This window comes from Mustela erminea, chromosome 12, assembly GCF_009829155.1.
Source record: "Mustela erminea isolate mMusErm1 chromosome 12, mMusErm1.Pri, whole genome shotgun sequence".
Taxonomy (NCBI): Eukaryota; Metazoa; Chordata; class Mammalia; order Carnivora; family Mustelidae; genus Mustela; species Mustela erminea.
The window spans coordinates 13,923,410-13,948,381 of record NC_045625.1 but is presented as its reverse complement, the minus strand read 5'-3'; the positions used below and the strand labels follow the sequence as shown (position 1 = coordinate 13,948,381).

The window sequence follows — 24,972 nt, the reverse complement described above, 5'->3', positions numbered from 1 at the left end:
TCATCCTCGTCAAAGCACCAAGCAGACAGACGTCAGGAATGGCCCAAAACAACTGAATGAAGGCTGCAGGGTACACGGAGTAAACGCCTGCTTGTGCCACTATCAGTTTCCTAAGTGTGTGTGCCTTACCCACGAGCAGCGGGAAACTAGCCGACCAGGAGGGAGCCGGCACACCCAGTGGACAAACCCACCACACATGCTTCTCCCCCATGCCACACGCTCACCTCTCCGTCGCTTCGTTCTGGGGACTCTTGTCCACTTCAGCGGATTTCCCTGGGAGCAGAAAGAACATCAAGAAGGAGGAAGACGTTAAAAATAAACAGACACTGTACCTCTGGGACAAATAATACATTATATGTTAATTTTAAAAATTTGAGAAAAGAAAGAGAGAAAGAATAAAACCCAGTATTCCCTAATAATTTCTTGCTGATACACTTGCAGAGGCCCCATTCCATTTGCTTAAATACTCTTCGTAACAATCCTGGAAATGTAAAGGAGGATCACCAAGAACACACTCAGACCAGCGGCTGCTCCTTCGTCCCCGCTCTGGCAGCAGTTCGAGGAGGGAGGGGACAGGCCTGAATCTAAGAACCCATCCCCAAGGTGCTGCTAGGTGCAGGTTCTTTTCCCACCTCTAAAAACTCAGATACTAACAGAATACACGCTTGTTACAGGAAATGGGTAACGAACAAGAAAAAGAACGTAACATAACATGCCCTCAGTACGGACATGTTATGGATTTCCTTCCGTTCTTTCTTCCGTGCATTTTGGCATGGGTGACACTGTACGTGACTTCATCTTTTCCCTTCGTATTTCATTCCAAGGACGCTTCTTACTGAGTTTTGCCTTGGAAACCTAATTTGGAAGGACTGCATTACTATTCCACTGCAGGGAGGCATGTACCGTAGTTTCTGCCAGTCCCCTATTTGACATGTAGGTCATCTCCAATTTTTCACTTTTATAAGTCAATGAAATAAACATCTTTGTACATACAGCGTTATCTGCATTTAAATGATTTCCTAAGGAGAGACTCTCAGAAGTGGGATTAGCAGGAAGAGGAGTATATGAGTGCAGATGAATAAGCCAGGGCCTGAGGCAGGGGAGGGACGACGAGAAATGGCGAAAGAAAACAAAATAAAGCTGAGAACGTAAGTGGGCAAAAGATGCACTGCTCTCTCCTGTACGGCAGGCTTTGCTGTTTGAAAGGAAACACAGGAGCCCAGGTTTCAAAGAGACTAACAACTTCATGTTAAAAATACTTCAGAACTCTGGAAATTGCAGACTGGGATGAGCTCTTTGAAGAAGCTAACGCGTGGCTAAAGAAAAAAACAAACCCTTCTCGAGCTGCACTTGAAAAATGAGACTATAATTAAACGGCACCCACACATTCCATTTTCAAAACTACTCCGAAAAGGGAAAGTTCTTGAACATCACAGCGCGGAGGAAAAGAGCACCAGAGACTCGCGCATTTGCCTTGTGCCTCGTGGACCCCAAATGTGTGCTCCCCGGGGCTAGGAGGTGCTGCTATTGGGGCTCCCTCGACACCCCAGCAGGACAACAGTGGGCAGAGAGAGCCAGTAAGACATCCCGAGTGTTTGAACATCACCTGCCACTGCAGGGCACTGGCGGGCACCAGGAAGGAGTCGCACGGGGCCCCCGAGATCAGGTGCCAGGCCCCAAGTACGATGACGACCACGTCCTCTGGCCTCACATTGATCCCACTGGCACAGCGTCAGGATCTCCGTTTAACAGTGAAGCGGAAATCCAAGAGGTCTGCCGTGTCCCCTCTCTTCCTCCGACATCCCATCACCTACTTCACTGTAAGCTCCAGCTAAGCAAGGGATCTGGAGACACTCCAGAGCTAGCTCGACCACAAATCTAGGTCTCGATCCTCTTGGTTACATCCTGACTAAAAACACCACGACATTCTGACACCCCAGAAGGTAGGGGGGGGTGACAGGCCCTCTACTGCGTAGAGGGGCTCCGCGCCTGTGTCCTCTACACTCAAGAGGGGAAATCGCCATCTGCCTGGGGCAATTTCCCAGACACTGCCTGGAAGTCCCAGGCCTCAAGACCACCGTGAACAGGCAGAGACAACTGTTGTTAGAACAGCTCAGCACTTTCCATCTCGCACCTGCACGGGGCTGCTCCCCAACATTCAGCTGCCACCCTGACGATGGGCCATCTGCCCAGCCCAGCCCTCCAAAGGGCTCAGGAGTCTACACGCACCAGCCATGCACATGACAGCGTCGTCTCCTGCTGCAGCAGACCAGCGAGCTTTCGGAGGACGGACACACACCTCAGCAACTTCACCGGCTAGGGGATCACTGCTCTGGGGCACGCTCTAAGCACTCTGGGACTCCTGACCATAAATTCATCATGTACCTATCACAAAAACCTCTCTTCGATTCCTAACAAAATCCACGACCAGAGAAAGAAATGCCCTGAGGCCATCCAAAGCCCGGGCTTCTCTGTCTTCGAACAGGACATCCTGTGCGGAGCTGCTAATGACTCCACAATTATACTCTGCCCATTCCCCTGCCACGACGGAATGCTTTAAAGCCAAATGACAAATTGTTAGTGTGGGACTCACAAGGCCATCATGACAAGCGATGCACTGAATTCCATGGTGAAACTGCCTTCAACACAGGTGACAGGGTACCATCTGTCAGCCTATTCAGGAAGCTTAGGAAGCAGGTCATGAAGGCGCTGCTCCCATCTTTCAGGCAAATCTTACCACTACACTGAAAGGCTGTAGAGTAGGTGGCAGTGACAGGGGGAGGGGGAACTTCATCCTTTCAAACAAAAAGCCTTCTAGTTGTCCGATCCATACCGGAACCAGCAAGAGAACTATCCTGCGCGACAGTCTTGTAACCGGTCGGCCCTCCCTCCTCCCTGCACTGATCCATCCCGAACACTGCCTCTGTTTGAAAAGCCTCTTTTGAAACAGTCCCCCTCATTCCAAATCCACCAACCGTACAGAACCCAGTTCTAATATCATAGCCTGGCATCTCCTACGTGACCCAAATACTCCTCCCTTTGCATCCACTCGTCATTTGTAGAACGTATTTGCAGTTCCTCCCAGATGCCTGTGCCTGTGCCTGATGCTGAGGGTAAGGGACGGGACGAGGCTCCATCGTAACCTCAGTGAGTTCACAGCTGCGGGGGGATGAGGGACCCAAAAGACAAATGACACTACAGGGCTGTCACAAGGGGTGGCACGAGATACCATGGGAAGGCCTGCAGAGGAAAGGAACGTGAGCCAGCCTGGACCACCCGGGACAATTTAGAGGAGGTGACCAGGGACACACGTCTGAGGCAGGAAAGAACTGCTGCATAAAAATACGAAGCTGCTAAGGGGCCACATGGAAGGCTGATTCTATGGATACTTAGGAAAGAGCTTCCATTTTCTCTGATCGCCTGCCTACCATGCTAATTATACCTCGCACGCCCCCTTTACCACTCCTAAAATACCCTTCCCCGGTGATTTGCAATATGGAAGGTTGAGCTCTAATACCCTTTCCTCCTGGAAGCCTTCCCTTCGGAGCTCAGGGGCGCCTCATTCCGAGCCCCCACTACGCGGGCCAGACAGAGTCAGAGGATGCTGAATCAAAGGGCTCCCAAGAGTAAGATCCAAACCACATAAAACTATCAGTATTGTCACCAAATCATGACTGAACACTACAAGTACGGCCCCAGCTTAGTTTGGGAGCCAGGACAAAACAAGGCCCCCATCTTCCAGGAGTCTATGCCCTGAAGAAATACAATGTGCCCATAAGGCTTCATTGCTGTCACCCCCTGTGCTCCCAAGAATGTTTAGACGGGATACCACACTTCAAATAATCTCATTTAATCCTCACAAATAACTGGGCAAGATAGGTACTATTCCCTCCCAGAGGAAATGTGACCATTAAGAGGGTACGAGAAGCATAAAGCTGGGATTTGAACTCAAGTCTTTCTGGCTCCAAAGATTCTGTTCTTTCCGCCCAGCAAAGAGTGTCCATCACGAGGCCAGACACGGCCGTCATAGGCAAGCTACAACCAACCCAAAATAAAAAACAAAACAAAGAGTTTTGCATAAACTTAAGATGAACAAAAAAAGCTTCCTAGAGGATGAACAGAATTCCTAGAAGAGAAGAGAAAGTACAAACCTTCTAGAAAAGGGACTGGTTTGAGCAAAATCCCAGAAGTGGGGAAATGCAAGCAAGGCCTGCAACACAGAAGTACCAGCTCGGACGCCCAACCGGGCAGGAGTGTGAGAGGCACCACATCAAGGCGGTCAGGAGGCTAGGCTGTGGAAGCAAACTGCCTGGGCTCAAACCCAGACTTGGCCACTCCTTGGGTGACCTTGAGCAAGTAACTTCCCTTCTCAGTTCCTCATTCATTCAATGAAGGTGATAAGTAGTAGCTACTCATAGGCTGAGAACATACCCAACACAGAATGCACAGCCTATAAAGCCCAGCCTTCCTCACCGCTTCTCCATCATCATCGTCATTCTCGCTGAGCGGGGAGTGAGCGGGACAAGGCAGACTATAGAAGGCCTTGGAAGAAATGCATGGTGTAGGTTCATCCCCGCAGGCACAGGAGAGTCAAGAGAAAGGACCCCCACAACTGTCCTCTACCCATGTGGCTACACCCTGACACATGTGGTGAGCTCATGGGGGAAAGAGACCACCTCACAACCTCCTCGGTACCCTCCCCAGTGCCGACTCAGAAATACCCGAGGAGCACACAGTATTCCTGACTTACGCTACTGGCCTCGGGAGGCACCAGGAACAAGGACACCATGGGACTGCAACACCAGCTCTCGATCTGCTTTGGGTCCCAGCGCACTTCAGGAATCTGAGTTATAGGTCCCCTCCCTGAAAAAAGGCACTCAGAAAATCTTGCAGGATTCTGGACCCTAGTGAAATCCCTAGCCTGCAAAGCTAGAAAAGATCCCGGCTCTGGTCCTGACGAAGAGGGGGAAAGCACACTATCATCCTACTTCCTGGGTTCTACCAAGTAAACATTATTAAAGGAAAGCAAGGATATGTACAAAGATTCCAAGACACTGTTCTTTTAATAGCCCCAAACTGGAAACACCCTGAATGTCCACCTAATGGGGAATGATTAAGTAAATTATAGTACGTTCATACAGAAGAATGTTCTGCAGCCACTCAAAATTACAATGTAGGTTAGTATTTATTATCTACAGCTGAACAAAGGGGAAGGTTGCAAACAATTCTGGTTCTACAAAAAATACACATACATATAAAAAAGATCTGGAAGTATAAACTCCAGGGTGTTCATTTTTGCTGTATAAATAATGCAACTATAGGAGTATTTGCTTATCTGTTATTCCACAATAAACATGTACTGCTTTGTATTAAGAAAAAAAAAGACTAGATTTAAAATTTTTAAGAACTCATGCTATGCAACCGCCTCAAATATAAACTATTCTACAATAAGCTCCTTTCATAATTCAGAAGCCAAACCCCTTAGATAGCATCCAAAAAAGAGACCCACCTCTGTTACATTTTATTCTCTAAGAATAGGAGTTGTCGTGAGGTACCTGAGACTTTTATGCCTTTTGTACAAGAAAATAAAGTTCTGTATTTGTGTTGTCTGTGAAGCCTGAAATGCTTCTGCTTCCAGAACCCGCAGGAAACAAGAATTGAGATCTCCTTGGGCTTGTCAAGGTAAATAAGTAAAAAACATATCAAGGGGCGGGCAGTTGGATGAGGGAGGGAGGGCAGCCGGTGCCAGAGGCACTCTCGCTCAGCCTCCCACTTCCTCAGGCCCTGGTTGAGGGTTTGTAGGAAGAAGAGAGAGACAGACAGAAAATGCCTCAGGCCAGGAAGATACAGCTCTATCTTGAGGACCCAGTTATTTCTCCAATATTAAAATAAAAACTAGCTTTTTTGGAAGCTCTTAGTCAGGAGAAAGTGGATTTCACAAAGCTGGGAAAAGTCACCTGTCCCTGTGTCCTTGGGCCTCGAGGTCCGGGGCAGCTGGACTAGGACAACAAGTCTGCAACAGGCCTAACTAAGCTGCTGGGTTCCGCAGAAAACTTGGGAAACGTTCCCTGGGCCCAGAAGCCCAGACTATCCCACGTTCCATCTTGGAATTAAGTTGAACATATGTGGACCCTCACGAGCCATCTGTTTTGTAATGTATGAAGACAGAAGAACTAAGGTCAAACCTTGGTTTTGCCAAGTCGGTTGTAACTTTAGGCAACTGATATTCCTCCGTAAGGCCAAGTTCCTCCAGTAAAACAGGTTGTTCTGAGGACAAGGCCCCGACTCACAACAGGTAGAGACACTGGCAAGCGCAGAGCACCTGGGAGCCATGCACCCAGCACTGAGTCGAGGCTTCGTGCTCGTGATCTAGCTCTTACAGCTCACCAAGGAAAGCCTCTGATCTCGAGCAGAAGGAACATGACCTGACTTACATTTTGAAAAGATCACTCTATTGTGCAGGAAGGGGCCACGGCAGGACATGGCGGGGGGAACCCGGACCCCCAGGGGGGCAAGGACTACAGTAACCCACAAGAGGAGACTGCAGCAAACCAGAGCCATGGCAGCAATGAGGTGGTGCGAGTTGGTCAGATTTACAACACACACTGAGGGCAGAGCCTCGAAGGGGCAGCGACTGGGTGGGAGAAATACTGGGTGGTAACCACTTAGAAATCCAGGGAGAAAGCATGTCCCCCAGGAGGGAGAGGACTGACCACATCCAATTCTACTGTCAGGGTGAGGGAGGTGCAGCCCAAAACGAATGGCCAGGTTCAGCAAAGTGGCAGGGGTCAGTCCCTTGGGCACATGCCGTTTCCGTGGAGAGGCTGGGATGTCTGAAAGCCCAATTCCAGGAGCTTTGAGAGAGAAAGGGGGGCTGGAAAGCATACTAATGGATATAAAGGAGAGAGACGAAAATAAAGACTTCATATAGGCAATTTAAATGGATAAAGTTTTAACTTTGGAACTACTTTCATATTTTTCATTTTATTCAAAAAATAAAACTAAATCAGAAAAATGGGGGAGGGGAAGCCTAACATTGAGCACAAGGAGAACTAAGTAAATATAATTACATTTCAAGTAAATCACATATCAACACTGTAGAAAGAATGAAGCCAAGGAACTTTTAAATTTAATATCGGACTATATACCCTTAGCCTAAAAACTAGAAGAACTATGGGGCGCCTGGGTGGCTCAGTTGGTTCAATGTCTGCCTTAGGTTTGGGTCATGATCCCAGGGTCCTGGGATCGAGCTCCATGTCAGGCTCCCTGCTCAGGGGGAAGCCTGCTTCTCCCTCTCCCTCTGCCTGCCGCTGCCCCTGCTTATGCTCTCTCTCTCCTTCAAGTACATAAATAAAATCTTTAAAATAAAATAAATAAATAAATAAAAGAACTACAAACAAATCATGATGTTTTCATAGGTCTGCTTCTCTCAGTGGTATGGAGAGGGCCGTTCCGGACCTATTTGTGTGTATCACAAAGACGTGAACACAGGAGCGGGTACACTGATATAGTGAGCACCGGGACCCTCACGGCTGGAGATGGGGAATAACGTGGAAGCATAAATACCACGAAAGGACACAGTGGGTTGGTCTGGAATTGGAGGCACCTACTGTGAAACAGTAATTTTTTAAATAAATTACCTATATGTATGTATGCATGTGAGATATATCTTAGTGCTGCCTGCTAATGGGCAAAAACACTCAGCACCAAATCAGTTTTTAAATAGCACGCCCCTTTCAGATGAACCAGGGGGCACCTGGGTGGCTCAGGTATGATCCCAGAGTCCTGGGATCAAGCCCTGCATTGGGCTCCCTGCTCAATGGGAAGCCTGCTTCTCCCTCTCCCACTCCCCCTGCTTGTGTTCCCTCTCTCACTCTCTCTGTCAAATAAATAAATAAAATCTTTTTAGAAAAATAACAACAACAAAAAAAATAGAGGCCCTTCCCATTGCGGGGAGAAGAATCTTTGACAAAGAAAGAAAGAAGATGAACCAGGGCTCCCTGGAGAAATGGCTAATTCAGGGCAGGGACAGTATCAGTGAGGCTGGAACATCTTTTTTTGTTCCAGAAAAGTACAGACGTGCTCCCCAAGAAGATGGAGACCCGTCAAAAGGAATTACCACTCTTCAAATCTCAAACAATTTGAGCATCAGTAGAATGATGGAATGAAATATAGTCTATTGAATAAAATAAGAAGCTACAAGTCGACATTAATAAACAAATATAAACAAATAAGCAACAAACATATAAACAAAAAGGGAGATAAAAGGGAGAGTTCATCCTTCCAGCAGATGCCACCTGATAAAAAAATGAAGAAGGAATGATGGTATGAGGAAAAAGATCACCACATTGCCAGCAGCGTAGTGACAGCAGAGACAAGGAAAGTCCAGGAAAACTCAGGTAAACGTCTGAAGAGGAGACAGATGCTTACAGGATCACATAGTACGCCCCACTGATTACTTTTATATCACACAGGAAAACACTGTCATTTATAGCAAAGAAACCGGACACACATCACCTCAACCCAAGTGATCAAAATTATTTTCACCGGCATGCCTGGGTGGCTCAGTGGGTTAAAGCCTCTGCCTTCAGCTCAGGTCATGGTCTCAGCGTCCTGGGATCGAGCCCCGCATGGGGCTCTCTGCTCAGCGGGGAGCCTGCTTCCTCCTCTCTCTCTCTCTCTGCCTGCCTCTCTGCCTACTTGTGATCTCTATCTGTCAAATAAATAAATAAAATCTTTAAAAAAAAATTATTTTCACCAACAACAGCACAAACCGATGGCATGCGCGTCATAAACACGATACCAAGAGAACAGAATACTTAATGCAGCATTCCTGCCAAAACCACATAACTAGTCTCACTGAATTTATCTAAACTAATCCCAAAAGAAACAACAGATAATCCTAAATTGGGGCAGTGGCCTGAACTCTTTAAACAGGTCCTCATCATGAAAGAGAAGGTTAAAGACAACCAAAGACACACAACAACTAAATGTAATGTGGGGAGTGGGTCCTGGATCGGAATCAGGAATAAGACTCATAAGACATTACTGAATCAATTAGTGAAATTTTAATGTAGACTGTATATGATATAACAACCCTATGTCATGGGTTTAATAATGGTGCTGTGGCTATATAAAAGAGTGTCCTCAGTTTGAGGCGCCACATACTCCGATACTTCTAGGGGGAGGGGAAAAGGGACATGATATCGCCAATCCACCCTTGGAGGGTTGACAACGATAATGATGATGACAGTGATAATAATGGTGGGTTTCTGCGTAATAATAATAATAATAATAATGATAATGTTGGGCGCTTAGAGGGGTGCCTGACTGGCTTAGTTGGTGGAGCGTGTGACTGTTGATCTCAGGGTCATGAGGTTTGAACCCCACACTGGGTGTAGAGATTAGTTAAAAATAAAATCTTTAAATAACAATAATAATAAATTGTGTATACAGATGGTCCCTGACTTATAATGGTGCAATTTACAATTTTCAACTTTAGGATGGTGTGAAAGCAACAGGCATCCAGTAGAGACTGTATTTCAAATTCTGAATTTCCATCTTTTCCTGGGCTAGAGATAATGCAATACGACTGTCCCTTGCGATCCTGGCAGTGGCAGCGAGCCACGGCTCCCAGTGAGCCGTACCATCACGAGGGTCATAATGGATACAACCATCTTGGACCCACGCGGCCATTCTGCTTCTCACTTTCAGTACAGCCTTCAATGCAGAACATGAGACAGTCAATATTTTATTATAAAAGCGGCTCTGTAGGAGGGTATCACCCAACTGTAGGCTGCTGTGAGGGTTCTGAGCACGTTTATGGTGGGTAGGTTAGGTGTGTTAAACACACTTTAGACTTACGATGTTTTCGATTTTATGATGGGTCTATTGGAATATAATCCCATCATAAATCAAGGAAGATCTGAATACACAGAAAGAAAGAGAAAATGACAAAGCAAATATGGCAAAACTGATGAAGTAAACAGTATAAAAGAATTCTTCATTCTAGTCTCAAAAAAAATTGCAAATGATTGTATTTTTTATTTAAATGCGATAACATCTACTAAAGTACCTAGCACACAGCAACTGTTTAACAAAGGTTCTCTTTCATCCTTCTTCTAACCACCTCTGACCCTTGAAAATATTTTTTTCACCCATAAACACCTGGGGTTTTTTGTTTGCTCGTTTTGCTGAGTCTTGCCAACATTTAAAACTTAGGAGTTCTTAGCACCTCTCCCCCAACAAAAAAAAAAAAGAAAGAAAGAAAAGGAAAAAAAAGATTTCCACCTTCTCTTAAATTAAGAGCAACCTAGGGCACGAGGCAGGTGCCAGGGGTGGTGCCTCCGAGCTGGCCTCACTCCTGTGCCTCACCAACCGGAGCCCGGGTTTAAACAGGGCGGACCATCAAGCCCATGGAAGCGTCACTGGAAGGAAGAGCAGCCGGCGTGGTCCTGCTGTCACCTCATCAGAACAGAGGTAAAATAAGTGCTGCCGAGGAGTCGGCTCCTCCCTGGCCCCTCCAAAAGAAGTCCTGGATGAATAAATGAAGGGTCTTAAGACTCGCAATCCCTTGCCCCACTTACCGTTGAGAAACAGCTTTTCCAATTTCTCGAGCAGCTCTGCACATTGATTCAGCTGCTCCTGGAAACCCTCAGCCACGGAGTGATCCACGTCGCTGGCCTGAAGCAACTGCTCGAACGCCGTGATCATGGCGTTCATATGTTGCCGGTAGATGACACAGATGCCGTGGCTATCCTTAATCTGCTGTCTTTGAAGGGAGAGCTCCCGGGCTTGGGACTGAACTAATGAATCGTATCTGATAAAAGCGGGGGGAGGGGAGGAGAGAAAATGCTTGCACCATTTTAGAATTGAATTTTTGTGACCTTAACACTAATTGGAAAAATGACAGAGCACAATTTTTAAAAGCCTGCAGCTATACAAGTATACATACTTCTAGAAAAATTGGAAGTCTGCAAGGTCACTCCTTCGATTTCAAAACAGCCAACAAATGCTGGAACAAAAGTTCTTCTGCAATATTCTTAACCTTATAAAGCCCCCAATTACAGTACAGACTGGCAAGAACTCAAGAGGACAATTAGTTTCCATACATTCTTCAAAAACATTATTCTGAATTATAGAAACAAGTGCTCCAAGGGCCAGCAGACCTACTGCAAATTCTCGTGAAGAACAAAAAAGAAACTGTAACACGGGAACACCAAAACAGGGGTCTCTCCTCTCGACCGAAAGGTCAGGGAGTAATCATAATCCTAAAGACCATTTATGGAGGGTCTGTGACCTGTCAGTCACTGCACTAGGTGTTTTTAATAAGTTAACTGCTCCTCGCCATCTCCAGACAAACGGACACACCTCCTCGTTTACAGGGAAACCAAACTCAGATCGCCAAGTTACACAGGGAAGGTTTCGGACTCAAACACAGTCTGCCCTCAAAGCCCATGCTCTATTATACAAAACTACCTCCTGACACCACATGTCTTTTCCAGAGCAAAACACAAATTAAGGAAAACACAGCTCCTATTAACCACAGCCACAGTCGCCTGGCCCCAGCGTGGCCTGGCCGAGATGCTGACGCTTCAATTCAGCGTGTTCCCCTTCCCTGAAGAGGACAGTACGTGGGGCTGCTGACCCCCTCTGCTGGTGAGCACACATGTAAGGGTCACATGACAGCTGCGCGGAAGGTGGGCAGTTTCTTGGGTGAGGAAGGACACGAGAACTAAGGTGCAACGGTGCGGGCCTGTGCACCGGCCTCACCTCGGAGCAACACCGTCCGCGTCCTCGGACCGTCCGCTCAGTCACAGCAGCCTATTCGAGCCTCAATTCCTCATCCACGGACACATGTTCAAGAACACCTTTCCAGGTGATTTTGAGGATTAAATAAGAAAGCGCCTACCTGGGGGGCTGACATGACTGCCGTTCAATAAATACAAGCTTCCTCCCATCTTGCTGTTCGGGAGGGCTTGAAAAAATTCACTCAGGCTCATGGTAATTCAGAACTATGTGTTTGTCTCAAATAAGTGACTAATAGAGGTCAACTTTACAAATGATTGCTTTTTTTTGTCATTAGCTCATAAAGCAAAACTCTACATATCTATGTCCATTCAACATGATCTAAGAATTCTTCTCTTTCAAGGGTAAAGACGCGGAAAGTATCAATATTCTTCCCACCTAGGGAATGATGCCTAGGACATCAGTTTCAGTCCCACAGTGAAAGCCAACAATGGGGTCCAGGAGTAAACACTGCCATTCTGCAAACGTACCACAACTCACCAAGCGACTGGAATAATACCTTTCTTTGCCCTCAGTTCCCAGCTTGACGAGGGGAAAATCCACTCTGCCAATTTCAGAAGACACACAACTAGACTGCTAACAGCCGCTGTTCTTTGTGGCCTCCCGTTCACCTCTCCACAGGGCCCAGCTGCCCTAAACCCACCATCAATCCTTCCCCAGTACACAAGCCCCCCCATTGCCGGAGCATTCCCCTGCACTCATGGGCTCCGACCTAGTGGCAACACAGGGGAACTGCAGGCTCCTAGAGTGGGAGAGGCAGCGGTGGGATGTACCTGGAGGGTGAGAGATCTCTGAACTTATTCTGCAGGTTATGGATTTCACTGAAAAGCTCCATGTTCAAATTCTGCTCCCTCTGCAGCTCGTGCCCCTGCTCCACCAGCTGCTGTCTGAGGCCCTCCAGCAGCCCACCGTCGGTCACCTCTGGAGCCAGCTGACGAAGGGTCTTCATGCGCTTCACATAATGGACTTGGTGCAAACTTGAGAATGTCATTTCTTCTTCGTCGGTACTACCCTTGGGCTTGTTCAAGACGTCCTGGCCCCCTTCTGTCCCACACAGAACTGTGATAATGGCCTCGCTGCACTGGGAGTGCTTCTGAAGCTGAAGTAAGAAATTCCGGTAGCCCTCGAGCTCAGTTTCCAAGTCACAGATTTTCTGTTTTAAGTTTTCTGTATCACTTGAAGTGTCCATTTTTTCAGACTGATGGGTCCCAATCACACTGACTTTGGTGGAAAGCTGGTTCTTAGAACTCGAGTAGGCAGCTACTGAGGTTGGGCCTGGAAAATCTTCCGAAGGATTCTCTTTGCACGTTGGCAAGATGGCAAGGCCATCAGGCTGGCAAATTTCAGAGTCTGCGAATCAAACACACTTATGTCAGTACCTTCTTTGCTGAAATCTACCCCTTCTGTCCCCGCACAGCCTAATAAGCCTCTCTGACTCCAGTCCTTCCTCTTACCTCTCGGTCCACCCTCTTCCTCAGAGCAACTATTCTAAAAAGTTCTAAAAAAGAACTAGCTCTAAGAAGACCATGATAACCACCAGCGCCCACCTAAAATTCATCAACATCCCCACTATGTTGGGGATTAAGCCCAAACTCCTTCTTACAGCATCTGGGACCCTCCACAATCTGGTTCCAGGCAACCTACCCAAGGAGCATCCCCTCACACCTCCTATGGAGATTCCCAGAATTCCTTGCACACACCAGGCTGTTTTGTGTCTCTGTGCTTTTGCATGAGCTGTTCCCTCTGCCTGGAATGTATCTGGTCCTCTACGCCCACTCAGTGAAGTCCTACTCATTCTTCGACATACAGATTTGATTCTCCTTCTGCAAAAGCCCATCTTCAAACTTTGCCAACCTGTCCCTTCTTCTGTGTTTCCACAGCATCCTACACAAACTCGTCCTGGACACACACACCATGTTCTGGGTGCAAATGCAGGAACGACTCCAGCTTGCTTATTTACATAGCTGTCAGTGGTTCGGATTCCTCTCTCGCTCCTTCACAGAAGGGACTGGCCTTTCCCTTTCATGTTCTCAGGACCTGCTACGGTCCCTCACCCGGACCAGCAGTCTAAAGGGTCGGACAAATACTGGGCAGCGTGTGAGGTGATGCTCAAGAGCAGTAATTCTAAAACCCCTATGACTGAGGACAGCCTTCACTTCCACGTCTAACAGTTTCCAGGAGGTGCCGCGACGTCCCCTGCAGTGTGCTGTTTCACTGACGCACGACCCTGCCGGGAGCTATTTCCTGACAGCTGGTTCTGAGCCCCAAGACGTGCAGCCCAGCCTGTGCAAGCGGTGGAGTCGCACTGAGGAGAGAAGGCGTAGCTCTGAAGTCAAAGAGAAGGCAGACCGCGCCCAGCTTTGCCGCTTGCTGGCGACACACCAGCCCTAGGCAAGTAATTTAATGTCTCAGAGCCTCAGTCTCCCCCCAAAAGATGTCTAAGCAGCTTGTTCTGAGACTTCCAGCTCAGACGTCCAGCTCTGCGTCCAGAGCTTCTGTCCTCAATCAGAGCACGCTGTCCACTGTCTAGGGGAAGCTCCGCTCAGGATAAGGGGCGTCTGAATGCTTACTCAGGCGGCAGCAGAATATAACAGAAAAACCCATCCTCATAATCTAACCAGGTCTGGTTTCAAACTCTGGCTCTGCCATTTACTAGCTGCATGACCCCAGGCAGATAACTTAACCTCTCAGAGCCTCAGTGGCTTCATCTGCAAAATGGAAAGAAGACCATTTACTGTGAAGGGCTGGGTCTGCCGTGTTCTGAGGATCCAAGAGGACGCTATCCGCGAAAAGCGTCTGGCACACGGTAGGGAAGGAGCCCGACTACTTTTGATATTCTCTGCTCCCCTCGAACTGCCAGAAGATGGAAGAGGATGCCTATCACAGGAGGCAGGACAGGGGCTGTGGACCAGGGCAAACGCTGCCGAAGCAACCGTGTGGGTAGGACGACAGGGCCTGGGAGAGCTCTCAGAGGGAAAAGCACACAAAAATCCTCGTCAGACTGTATATTCCAATTTCTGGGTTCTGCAACTGTTCCTCGTGGCTGTAAGCCCATTCTTATCTCTGTGTTCACGAGGCAAATACCATAAAATAACTCTTTTTATTTTAGAAAGCAGCTGCTACATGACCTAAAGGAAGCATTTCTAATACAGCATTTCTACTGTACAAAATCTGTGATAGTCACTAGTGTCTGCCATCTCTCGGGGTGCAGACATGTCATTTGTCTCTGTGCTCGGGGTCTGGCACAGGGCCTGGGGCAGAGAAGGTACTCTGTAAGGAACTGCTGGCTGAACGAGTGTAAGAGATAGACAGAAACAGAGGGAGAGATCTCAGTAGGTTTTTTTTTCTGGTAAATCACCTTCCAAGTCAAGGAACTATCTTTGCCATAATAACCTCATGATAATGGAATTTCATGGCAAGAAGCAATGTTTGTTCACTCTGGGGAATAAAGATTGGTTTCGATGATTTTCATTAAGTAATCATCAGGCAGAGACAAATGTAATAAGACACACACAAATGTCCTTCTGTGATGCAGACTGTGGTCAGCTCTGATGCTTAGTTACACATGTACACACACACACACACACATACACACACACACACATACTCACGCATCTCAGAAAGTGGGGGACGGTGTGCATTCTCCTACCAACACTTAACCTCCACTTTCAGCTTCGCTCCTCATAATACAACAAATCTAACAGGTAACATTTGCCCCCAATCTACAGCAGCTTGAGATTCGGCAGCAGCAAAGATCTGGTTTCCAGGCTCCAAGGCCGGTACCCAGCACGTCTCGTGGCCCAGCATCGACACGGCAACCTGATTTTGCTCCCCACAGCCCAGGAGCCCTTGAAGAAGGGCCAAAAGTGGATCTTTCATTTAAAGTCACTGCATGGAGCGTGTGGCTGAGGGAAGGCTGTAAGCTGTGGTGTACAGGGTGAACCCGTGGGTTTAGCAAGGCCTCAGGACACACAACTGGGCCAGGGCCTGGCCGAACGCCAAGCACCTCCCCTATGTGAAGGCTACATGGAGAGCCTTCACAACAGCCCCATGAAGAGGCTCTAGTCTCCCCATCTTCCAGAAGAGGAAATGGAGTTTTAGAGAGATAAGAACTTGCTTAAGAGGGAGCAAGCAGCAGAGCCCTTCCCTCAAAGCCAGGACACCTGCCTCCAACACCCTGAATGTGGCCTCCTAATGCCTCTCTCCCTTCCTCAGTAACATGTGTGGAATCCCCTGCATTCGCTTCTCGAGGATCGAGGAGCTACTGAAGAGCAAAGAACGGTGACGGCATCATACACGGTACCAGCTTTGCTGAGGGCAGCCCCTGAGCAAGTCAGCTCAAGATGGAAGCATGGCGGGAGCTACTGGGAGTGTCTCCCCAACCAAGGGCCTCGGGAAGGCCTTCCCTAGAAAGTGACACTGAAGCAGAGACCTAAACGACAGGGACAGGGACATCAAATAAACAGGGAACATTCAGGCAGAGGCAACAACACGTGCAAAGTTCTAGAAGCACCTTCAGACAAAGGGAAGTTCACTGATGCTGGGGATTTGGGAGGGGAAGGGAAACCGCCAGTTAGACAGGAAGCCTTAGCGATCAACTAACTATGAACAAGAAATCCAAAGATATCCCCAGGACCGTTTATTTGCATTAGAGGAAATACTGCAGTTCTGGAACTTTCTACAATTCAGCTAAGGGTACTTTATTGCTTGTAGAGGGCTTCAAAGCCCAGAATATTCAGAAATATGTGACCACGTATCGACCGCACTGACTGGAGGCCTTGGGAAAGCGTCACCATGACTCAGTTCCCGAGAGACTGGTGTCCTCATAACCACTCCATGACAGATTTAGAATTCCTGAAGACAACTGTTTCTTACAGAATGAATTAGGTCCAGATGAAAGGTGACTCTTTTTTTTCTAAACAAAGGCAAAGGGGAGTGGATCTAAGGTAAAAAGAAAAATGTCAGCATGTGTTCATTCTGGTTGAATGGGAACATGAATATTCTTTTATCATCCTTTGTGCTTATCTACATACCTAAGAAGAAACAGATGCGACTTGTCTGGGACCTCACTAACATGTCTGTACCTTTCCACTGAGCGACCTGACACAGCCCGCATACCAGGAGGCAGCTCGGGCTCACCTGTGACCCACCCTCCTGGGCGGTGGGAGGCCAGCAACGCCCGCCTAACGCAGCCAGTGCCATACGGAGAGCCACCTGGCCGCAGGGTTGGCTGTGGGGTTCTTGTGAGCACGTACTGCACCCGCCAGCATCCAGGCCAGGGAGAAAAGCATGACAAATGGTCCAGCGAGCTCAGACACCCTGTCTCCTGTACCCCCACTCGGCTACCCACTCACCAACTGGATGACCCTGGATCAATTCTTTTTAAAAACTCAGCTTCCTTATGTGTTAAGTGGGAATAGCAATGATGTAGTAAAATGCCCGTTGCAGGGCTTCATAACAACTTTTCTAGGAAACACCCCAGGAGTGCCTGGCACACAGAAGCTGTTCAATACACACAGGGGTTGAATTCTGACCGGTCTCATAGCTGGTGTGCTGGTCACTGTCCCCTTCCTTGTCTCTCCAGTCACAGGGCATGGTTTTAATTTCCTTTTGCTCTCCCGGGCTGTCCTGGTAGGCTGCTCCCACAAGGGGCTGGGCTATAGGCATTCACGAAGAGAAGGAAAAATAAATAAAACCATAGACTTGAAACTTAGCCAAGCAACTGAGAAGAACACAAAGATACAACGGGGAAAATAAAAACACTAGGGAGGCAAAATGCAATTTATAAGATAAAATTAATCTATCGAGCTGCCATAACAGGACATAAAAAGCATAAATACACTGCAGCTTGTCTCAAATGGTTTAAGTCCAAGCTCTCAAAAAACTATGAGTGAGAAAATGAATTCTATAGACTCATGCCCACTTTTCTGGAGAAGAGAGAGGCCCCGGGGTCTACTGGGCAGCTGCGGGAGCAGCACCTGGCTGAGGCACCCTGGTGTCTCAGCAAGAAATGAAAACGATGGTAAGGGCATACCGCAAACCCTGGACAAAGCACCAGGGCCTCTACTGGGCTGAGTCACCTTTGCCATAAAACCTTTCCTCCCTGAAGTGTCCCTTACTTCTGCCCTGCACTGGCATGTTTCATTATCTGCCCCTTCCCACTAGACAGGGAGTTCTCAGAAGGGAGGGACTACCTCGGTCCTCTCCATCTCTGTCTCTGTCTCCTACATCCAGTGCATGACGTTGGGAACACGGCAGGTGCTCAGGGAATATTCACTGAATGCATGAACAGATGTCTGCGAGGAAGGCTGGCTGGAGAGAAAGTGGGAAGGGAAGAGCAACACGGCCAAAGTCCCCCTTATCTCGAAACTTCCACTTTGGGGAACTCAAGAACCTAAAGATCAGTGGAAAATACCACGCACTATCGGGCCTCGGAAAGTCCATACGGAAGGTATCAAGGTGCTAGGCTTTATGAGGCAGTAAAGGGCGCGGGCCTGGAAGACAGGCAGGCTGGTTCAAATCTAAGTTAGTGACAGCGTGACGGCACCCAAGTCACTTTGTCTCAAAAAGTACCGCCTCATGCTAAAACCACCTCAAACTAAATCATTACTGCTCCTGCCTCGAGGACTGTTAAGAAGATTCCGTTAGATCATGTACGCAAAGCGGGCAGCGAGGCTGAAAAAATCCCGGGAGCCCATCTTATTCCTGACACAGGAAGCGCACGGCTCCTAGTCGTCTCCCAGCCTGGAGCCACCTGCGAGATCTCCATGTCGGATGTAGCCCAGAGTGCCAACTTTCCAATGCCAAAACCCCAAATAAGCTCAGTGTCCTCCCTGAACATGCACCTTGCCCCCTCGTACTAAGGCCCCGGCTGTCCCCTGGCACTGCCTCTCCTGCGGCCGCCCCCTGAGTGGAGCCAGCCCCTGGCCATCTTTCCCACATGCCCTGTGATCCCAGACCTGGAAGAGTGTACAGGCCTTTTCTCTCGCTGACACCGCCAGGTCATGCTCTCTTCCCTAAAAACTCCAGCTCTGCAGCTGATGCAGCCAGACCAGCTGGCTGCGGTCACCTGCAGTCCCGATTCCCTGAGTCGCTTGAGCCTCGCTGATGACGTGGCTCCTAACTGCCCTGTGTCTCCGCCCCGCTTTATGGGAAAACTCCTCAGAGTTGTTATTCTCACCATCTCAGTTCCTCTCCTGCACTGGCTCTCTGGAACCTGTCCCAGGCAGGCCTCAGCCGTGCCAGGACAACAGCTCCTTCAAGGTTGCCAGTGATGATCCCCCATTACTAAATCCCAAGTCCACACCTCAGACATTGCCGGGCTGATTCACGATACTCGACCCAGCGAACCTGCTCTTTCCTCAGCTCCCAGACACCGTCCTCTCGTGGCTCTGTCCCTGCCTCCCTGGGTGCTCCTTCTGCACCCAACCCCTGCTCACTGTTCCCTGTGTCTCAGAGCTTCAAATACCAGTGATGTGTTGACATTTGCTAAACTTACGGCCCTGTATCTCCAACTGCCAACATGGCACCACCACGGGGCTGGTCAACAGGCGTCTCAAGAAGTCCCAGACCAGACACCAGACGCCCGCCTCTGCCTCTCCCGCTCAGGGTGGCACGAGCCATCACTCCAACGGCTCGTGTTACCAGTGATCCTTTCAAGCAGAGCGCGGCCTACTTCTCTCTTCAAGAGCCAAACACGGACTGTTTTGGGCTCTACCAACCACAGGGCCTCTATCACACCTACTCAACTCTAGCAGTCACAGGCCATGTGCAATTAGTGACCGTCATGGTGCTCCAAGAAACTTAAAAATGGCCAGCAAGCTCGGCCCACAGGGTTATGGTTAAGCTTGACTGTCCCTGCTTTAAAGCTGAAGTTGCGTCACTCCACCGCTCCAAACCCTCCAGTTCTTACCTGAGTGAAGACAAAGCCTGAGAGCGGCCTCATGGGGGCGCCCGACAGACTACCTCCCTGACCTCCTCCCGCCTTCTCCTCCCCACTCCACTCCGGCCGCGCAGCTGGCCCCGCCTTCCTCGTCGTCCAGCTTCTCAAGTTCAAAGCAACGTCAGGGCCTTCGCCCTTTTCCTGCTGCCAAAAACGCACTTTCCAAGCTGGCTCATCCCCTCCTCTCCTCCCGGTCTGTGGTCAGATGTCACCTCCTCAGGGAGGCTCTAGGATCCCGCATGCGGCGGCACACTCTGCCCGGCTCCACACTGCCCACGCCCCCACACTGCCCACGCCCTCAGCCCTGCTCTCGCTTCCTCCCCAGCACCCGCCATCTCTCGTCCGCTATACCTGCTCATCAGCATACTGTCCTTCTCCCCACGACAGGAACAGAAGACACAGACTTACATCATCTGCTCTATTCACTTCCTCCCCAGGGCCTACGACGGTGCCTGGCACAGCAGGGTTTCATCAGTACTTTTTAACCAGATCAATAAAAGACTGCTGTTGTTGTTTTTGGTATCGTGTGCTGCTGCACGTGCTCACAGCACAAGTTCATAATCAGGAGTCAACGTGTGTACTTCTGTGGACTCATGAACCCTCTGAAAACGAGATCCAATACTACCTTGTGCTCACCTACACCGCTCTGGGATGGGGTTTGGAATTAGCCCTGAGAAAGCCAGAGTAATACAGCCCAGACGTTCTAGAAAACTTACATACATGATGCCATATGCCTAAGGCTTCCACAGACAAAGCCAAAAAAACCCACCCAGATTCAAGTCATTCCACAGCTGGGTTACCTGCAGACCATCCCAAGTGAAGGGAACGGTGGGTGACCTGACAAGACCCACGAGCACTTCCAAGTCCCCTTTATCCAGACTCCAGAATAAAATGAAAACAATAGATTCACTTTCCTTATTGTGTTCCTTTGATTGTGCATTTGTCAAGACTCGAGATTAATCACGGTAATTCATAAAATTTATGCTCAAACTTACTGCAGTTCTAAACAACAAGGCTGACATTTCAAGCAGCTCCATCGGGTCGTTCATCTAGCTCACGGCGACGACATTTCTCGCTGCTTACCTTTCTGTAGCGTTTTGTCTGGCGCTGGCCTCCCCTCCGTCACTGCTTCAGCCAGAATTAACTTTTGGTGAAGTTGCTTATTGCGGATTTTAAACTCCTTCAGCTCCCCCTGCAGCTCCAAGACTTGGCCCTGCAGCTGGGCCACCACCTGCTGGGTGACGGGAATCTGATACACATTTCCTAATGACCGGGACGGCTTTATCAGGATGGGCAGGCGGGACTTCTTAGCTTCCTGAAGAGACACGTGCACAGGACAATGAATGCACTTCCTCTGGTCACAGAGGCAACACCCTCATGCCAACCTCGTAAAACAGGATTCACACCGGCTGTCCAGACCTCTGGTTCCTAGAAGGGCATCTATGTTTATCTCCCAGTCTACAGGACTTCTGTCTTGGCAGGTCCCCTCCTGTGACTGGCAAGCGCCAAGATTTTCCTCCGCGACACCCTCTTGGCCCTGGCCCGCTGTCTCTGTGGACATCCAGATGCTCGACATATGGCAACCCTTTTCCCAGCACAATCTTCTAAATAACATTTTCTTGCTCCGCATCTATTTCTTCATTCCAACCCCGTGCCCCCTCTCCTCAGTCTAAGCCAATCTGCTGGTCCACCGAATCACCGCGACTGAAGCTGTCCATGGCTAGCAGGTCACTAAGCCAGTGGCTCGGAGCCCCAACCTGCCCACCCTCAACATGTTCGTTTCCACCGGCTCCCAGGCACTCTGAGGCCAGCCCAGCACTCGGCTCCTTCCATCTACCACGCAAGTCCCCACCCCAAAGCTACGCTACTTCAACACCCAACGTCTTGGTCAATCACATCACCAGCTCCTCACTGCGTCACCCAAACCGGCGAGTCTATCAAACTGTTCTTTACACTCGTCACCCGCTCTCGCCACTCACCGGGCTCCACTAATTCCAGCTGGGCTCCCTGGACTATCCCCACCCCGCTGCACTGTCTTCATCCAACCCCAAGACACTGCTGGCAGTCACCTAGCCACGGCAACTGCCTCCTGAGCGCCCTCTCCCACCCCTCATGCCCTTTCTAGTCCGCTCTCCATACTGCGGCAAGAAAAGGCAAACCTAACATTCCTTGCCTCTGCTTACAACTACTGGAACACTTCCCAGTCTCTTATGACCAAGGTCAAAATGCGTACCACAGCCGCCATGCTGTGCATAACCTACAGCCCAAGTCACTGCCCCTCTGCCATCTCCCCTATTCCCACACACTCACCTTCTATCAGTTCCTCCAATGTCTATGCTCCTTCTACCCTAGGGCCTTGGCATACACTGTCTCCTCTGTCTACACATGCTTTCTTGCCCGCCCCCACGTCTCCCATACCCAATACATTCATTAGGACTCCACTCAGATGTGTCTTCCTCAGGACAATAGGCCTTGATTTCCAAGACCAATTAAAAGATGAGCAAAGGGTCTAAAAGACACATCTCAAAAGGAGATCTATATATGGCCAATAAACACATGAAAAGATGTTCAGTGTCATTAGTCATCAGGGAAATGTAAATCAAATCTCCATGAAATATTGCCACTCCCAACTCATTAGGACAGCGTATGACCAAAATAATAACAAGTGTCGGCAAGGCTGTGGAGAAATTGGAAACTTCATGCTTCTGGTGAAAATGTAAACAAGGGGCAGCTGCTGTGGAAAACAGCCTGGTGGTTCTTCAAAGGGTTAAACACAGAGTTCCCATAGGACCCTGCAATTCCACTCCTCGGTGTTTACCCAGGAGACATGAAAACACACATCCATACAAAGACTTATGCATGAATGTTCATAGCAATATTCTTCATAATAGCTAAAAAGTAGAAACAGCCCAAATGTCCATCGACTGATGAATGGATAAATAAAATGTGCTACATCCATACAATGGACTATCGCTTGGCAATAAAAAGAAATGAACTGCTGCTATGGACTACAGCACGAATGCACCTCGAAAACATTACTAAGTAGAAGCAGTCACCAAAGATCACATGTTGTATGATCCCATTTATATATAAAACACCCAGAATAGGCAAATCTATAAAGACAGAAAGTAGATCAGTGGTTGCCTACAGCTAGGGCAGATGGGGGGAAATGGGAAATGACCGCCAATGGGTCAGGGTTTCTTTTTGGATAATTAAACATGTTCTAAAATTGATTATGGTAACAGTTCTACAACTCTACAGATAGACCAAAAACAAAACAAAACAAAACCACTGCACTATATATTTTAAACAGATAAATTGTTTGATACGTGGATTAGGTCATTATTTTTTATTTTTTATTTTTTTTAAGATCTTATTTATTTGAGAGAGAGCACAAGAGTAGGATGAGGGGGAGAGGGAGAAGCAGACTCCCCACTGAGCAGGGAGAGTGATGCGGGCAGGACTTGATCTCAGGACCCTGGGATCATGACCTGAGCTGAAGGCAGACGCTTAACCCACTGCGCCAGCCAGGCGCTCTGAGGTTATTATTCTTTTTAATTTTTTAAGTGGAAGAGAATGAACCTGAGAAGGAAACAAGAAATACTTAGGACCCTGGGAATGATGAAATCAGCAAGGTCTCTCAAGCAGGAAAAGTGAAGAAGGAGCCCTGCTTGCACACTTTAGGTTGTAAAATACTTTCAAACTCATTGTCCCACAGTCCTCCAGTAAGCTCTGCATTCCCAGAGCTCACAGGAAAACAGAAGTTACGGGGCCTATGTTTCAAAGAACTGAGACTTCCAACAACCAGTCCAATGTCATACAACAAGAATGTAAGAGCAGGACCTCACAACAACTCTCCAGCCTCTATTGCTCAGTTAAGGAAAGTGAGACACTCTCTGCCCCGACGTTCCAGGCCAGAGAGCAGGTTCAAGGCCAAGGACAGTTTGAGGTGGTGAAGGGGACCAGTGGTGAAAGGGGCAGGGGAATGCCTCATCAAAGAGGACTGCAAAATAACAGTCATTTGCCTGTCTCCACCAATTGTCTCCACCAATCTTTATTCTTGGATCCAAATCTGTGTGTCATATGGCAGGAGAAAAGATATCTGCAAGTGCACAAATGCCAAAGCCAATTTCAGGCTGGAAGACTGCCGTCAGTCAACCTAATGCGGGTTTTAAAATAACACCACACAAAATGCTACCTTATGGACACTGAGCACAGCCCCACCTACCACCTTATTAAAGATGTCATAACGGAACTCCTCACGTGGGGGTGGTAGGGGACAGGAATACACACCCACTGGGCCTGACATGCACCTACACAACCATGCGCAAGGCACTTGGCAGGCACTTGCCACACATTTCCTCATGTCACCACTGCAACAGCCTCCGGTTCCAGGTCACACCGATCCCACTTGAGCCACCAAGAAAGGGAAGCAGCCAGGCCTGAAGCAATCCCCGGTACATTTTATGATGGTATCCCTTACCAAGGGCTCCTCCCTTCCCGAGAGGTAGGTTTAGAAAATCCCTATCTTGGGCACCTGGGTGGCTCAGTTAGTTAAGCATCCGACTCTTGCTCTCGGCTCAGGTCTTAATCTCAGGGTCATGGGTTCGAGCCCCACACTGGGTGTGAAACCAACTTAAAAAATAAATGAATAAATAAATAAATATATATATTCCTGTCTGTCCCTAAAACTGGACTTCAATCTCTATCCCTACTACTCCTCTCAACAGCTGACTCATTCTGGACCATTTTCTGAGCCTTTCAGAGGCTATATTTCTTCATATGTAAAATGTCAGGAATATCTACCTAATTTACACGCTTCTTGAGAAGATTAAATGTGATGATATAGATAGAGAATATCTAGCATGATCCTCGCACAAACAACAGATGCTAAAAAAATAAACACAGTAGCCTTCCTTTTGAAAACATAAGCAAGAAGGATAATTCCAAACTAAAAAAAAAATTAATATATTTGGGGAAATTACTGAGTTCATTCTATTATGCAATTTTTCTGCACAAAGAAGGCTATCTCCCACACAAACTGGGGGGAAAAACATCTAGTTTTCCTAATACACAGGTACAAACTAACAGAGCTGGGGCAGATGAGACCATTTCTATTCCAGCCAAACCGCACAAATTTGCATCTGGAGTACCGTTAATATAATGGCAGTGTCTCTCTCTTTTTTTTTTTTTTCTTTTTGTCTTTACTGATATCTTTAGAA

At 48.2% G+C, this 24,972-nt stretch overlaps 1 protein-coding gene across 6 annotated transcripts in view; it reads right to left on the bottom strand.

Moving 5' to 3' along the window:
* Nucleotides 1-24,972, bottom strand: part of CDK5RAP2 (CDK5 regulatory subunit associated protein 2) — a 176,877-nt gene that overhangs the window by 33,692 nt on the left and 118,213 nt on the right. For 5 of the 6 annotated variants that reach the window (XM_032307032.1, XM_032307028.1, XM_032307030.1 and 2 more), the window contains 5 exons: nucleotides 20,834-21,065; nucleotides 17,343-17,465; nucleotides 12,582-13,158; nucleotides 10,587-10,819; nucleotides 225-273 (listed from right to left, as the gene is read on the bottom strand). In XM_032307032.1, coding sequence (XP_032162923.1) covers nucleotides 225-273; nucleotides 10,587-10,819; nucleotides 12,582-13,158; nucleotides 17,343-17,465; nucleotides 20,834-21,065 — 1,214 coding nt within the window. The remainder of the gene's footprint in view (nucleotides 1-224; nucleotides 274-10,586; nucleotides 10,820-12,581; nucleotides 13,159-17,342; nucleotides 17,466-20,833; nucleotides 21,066-24,972) is intronic. The other variant, XM_032307031.1, reaches the window with a different exon arrangement.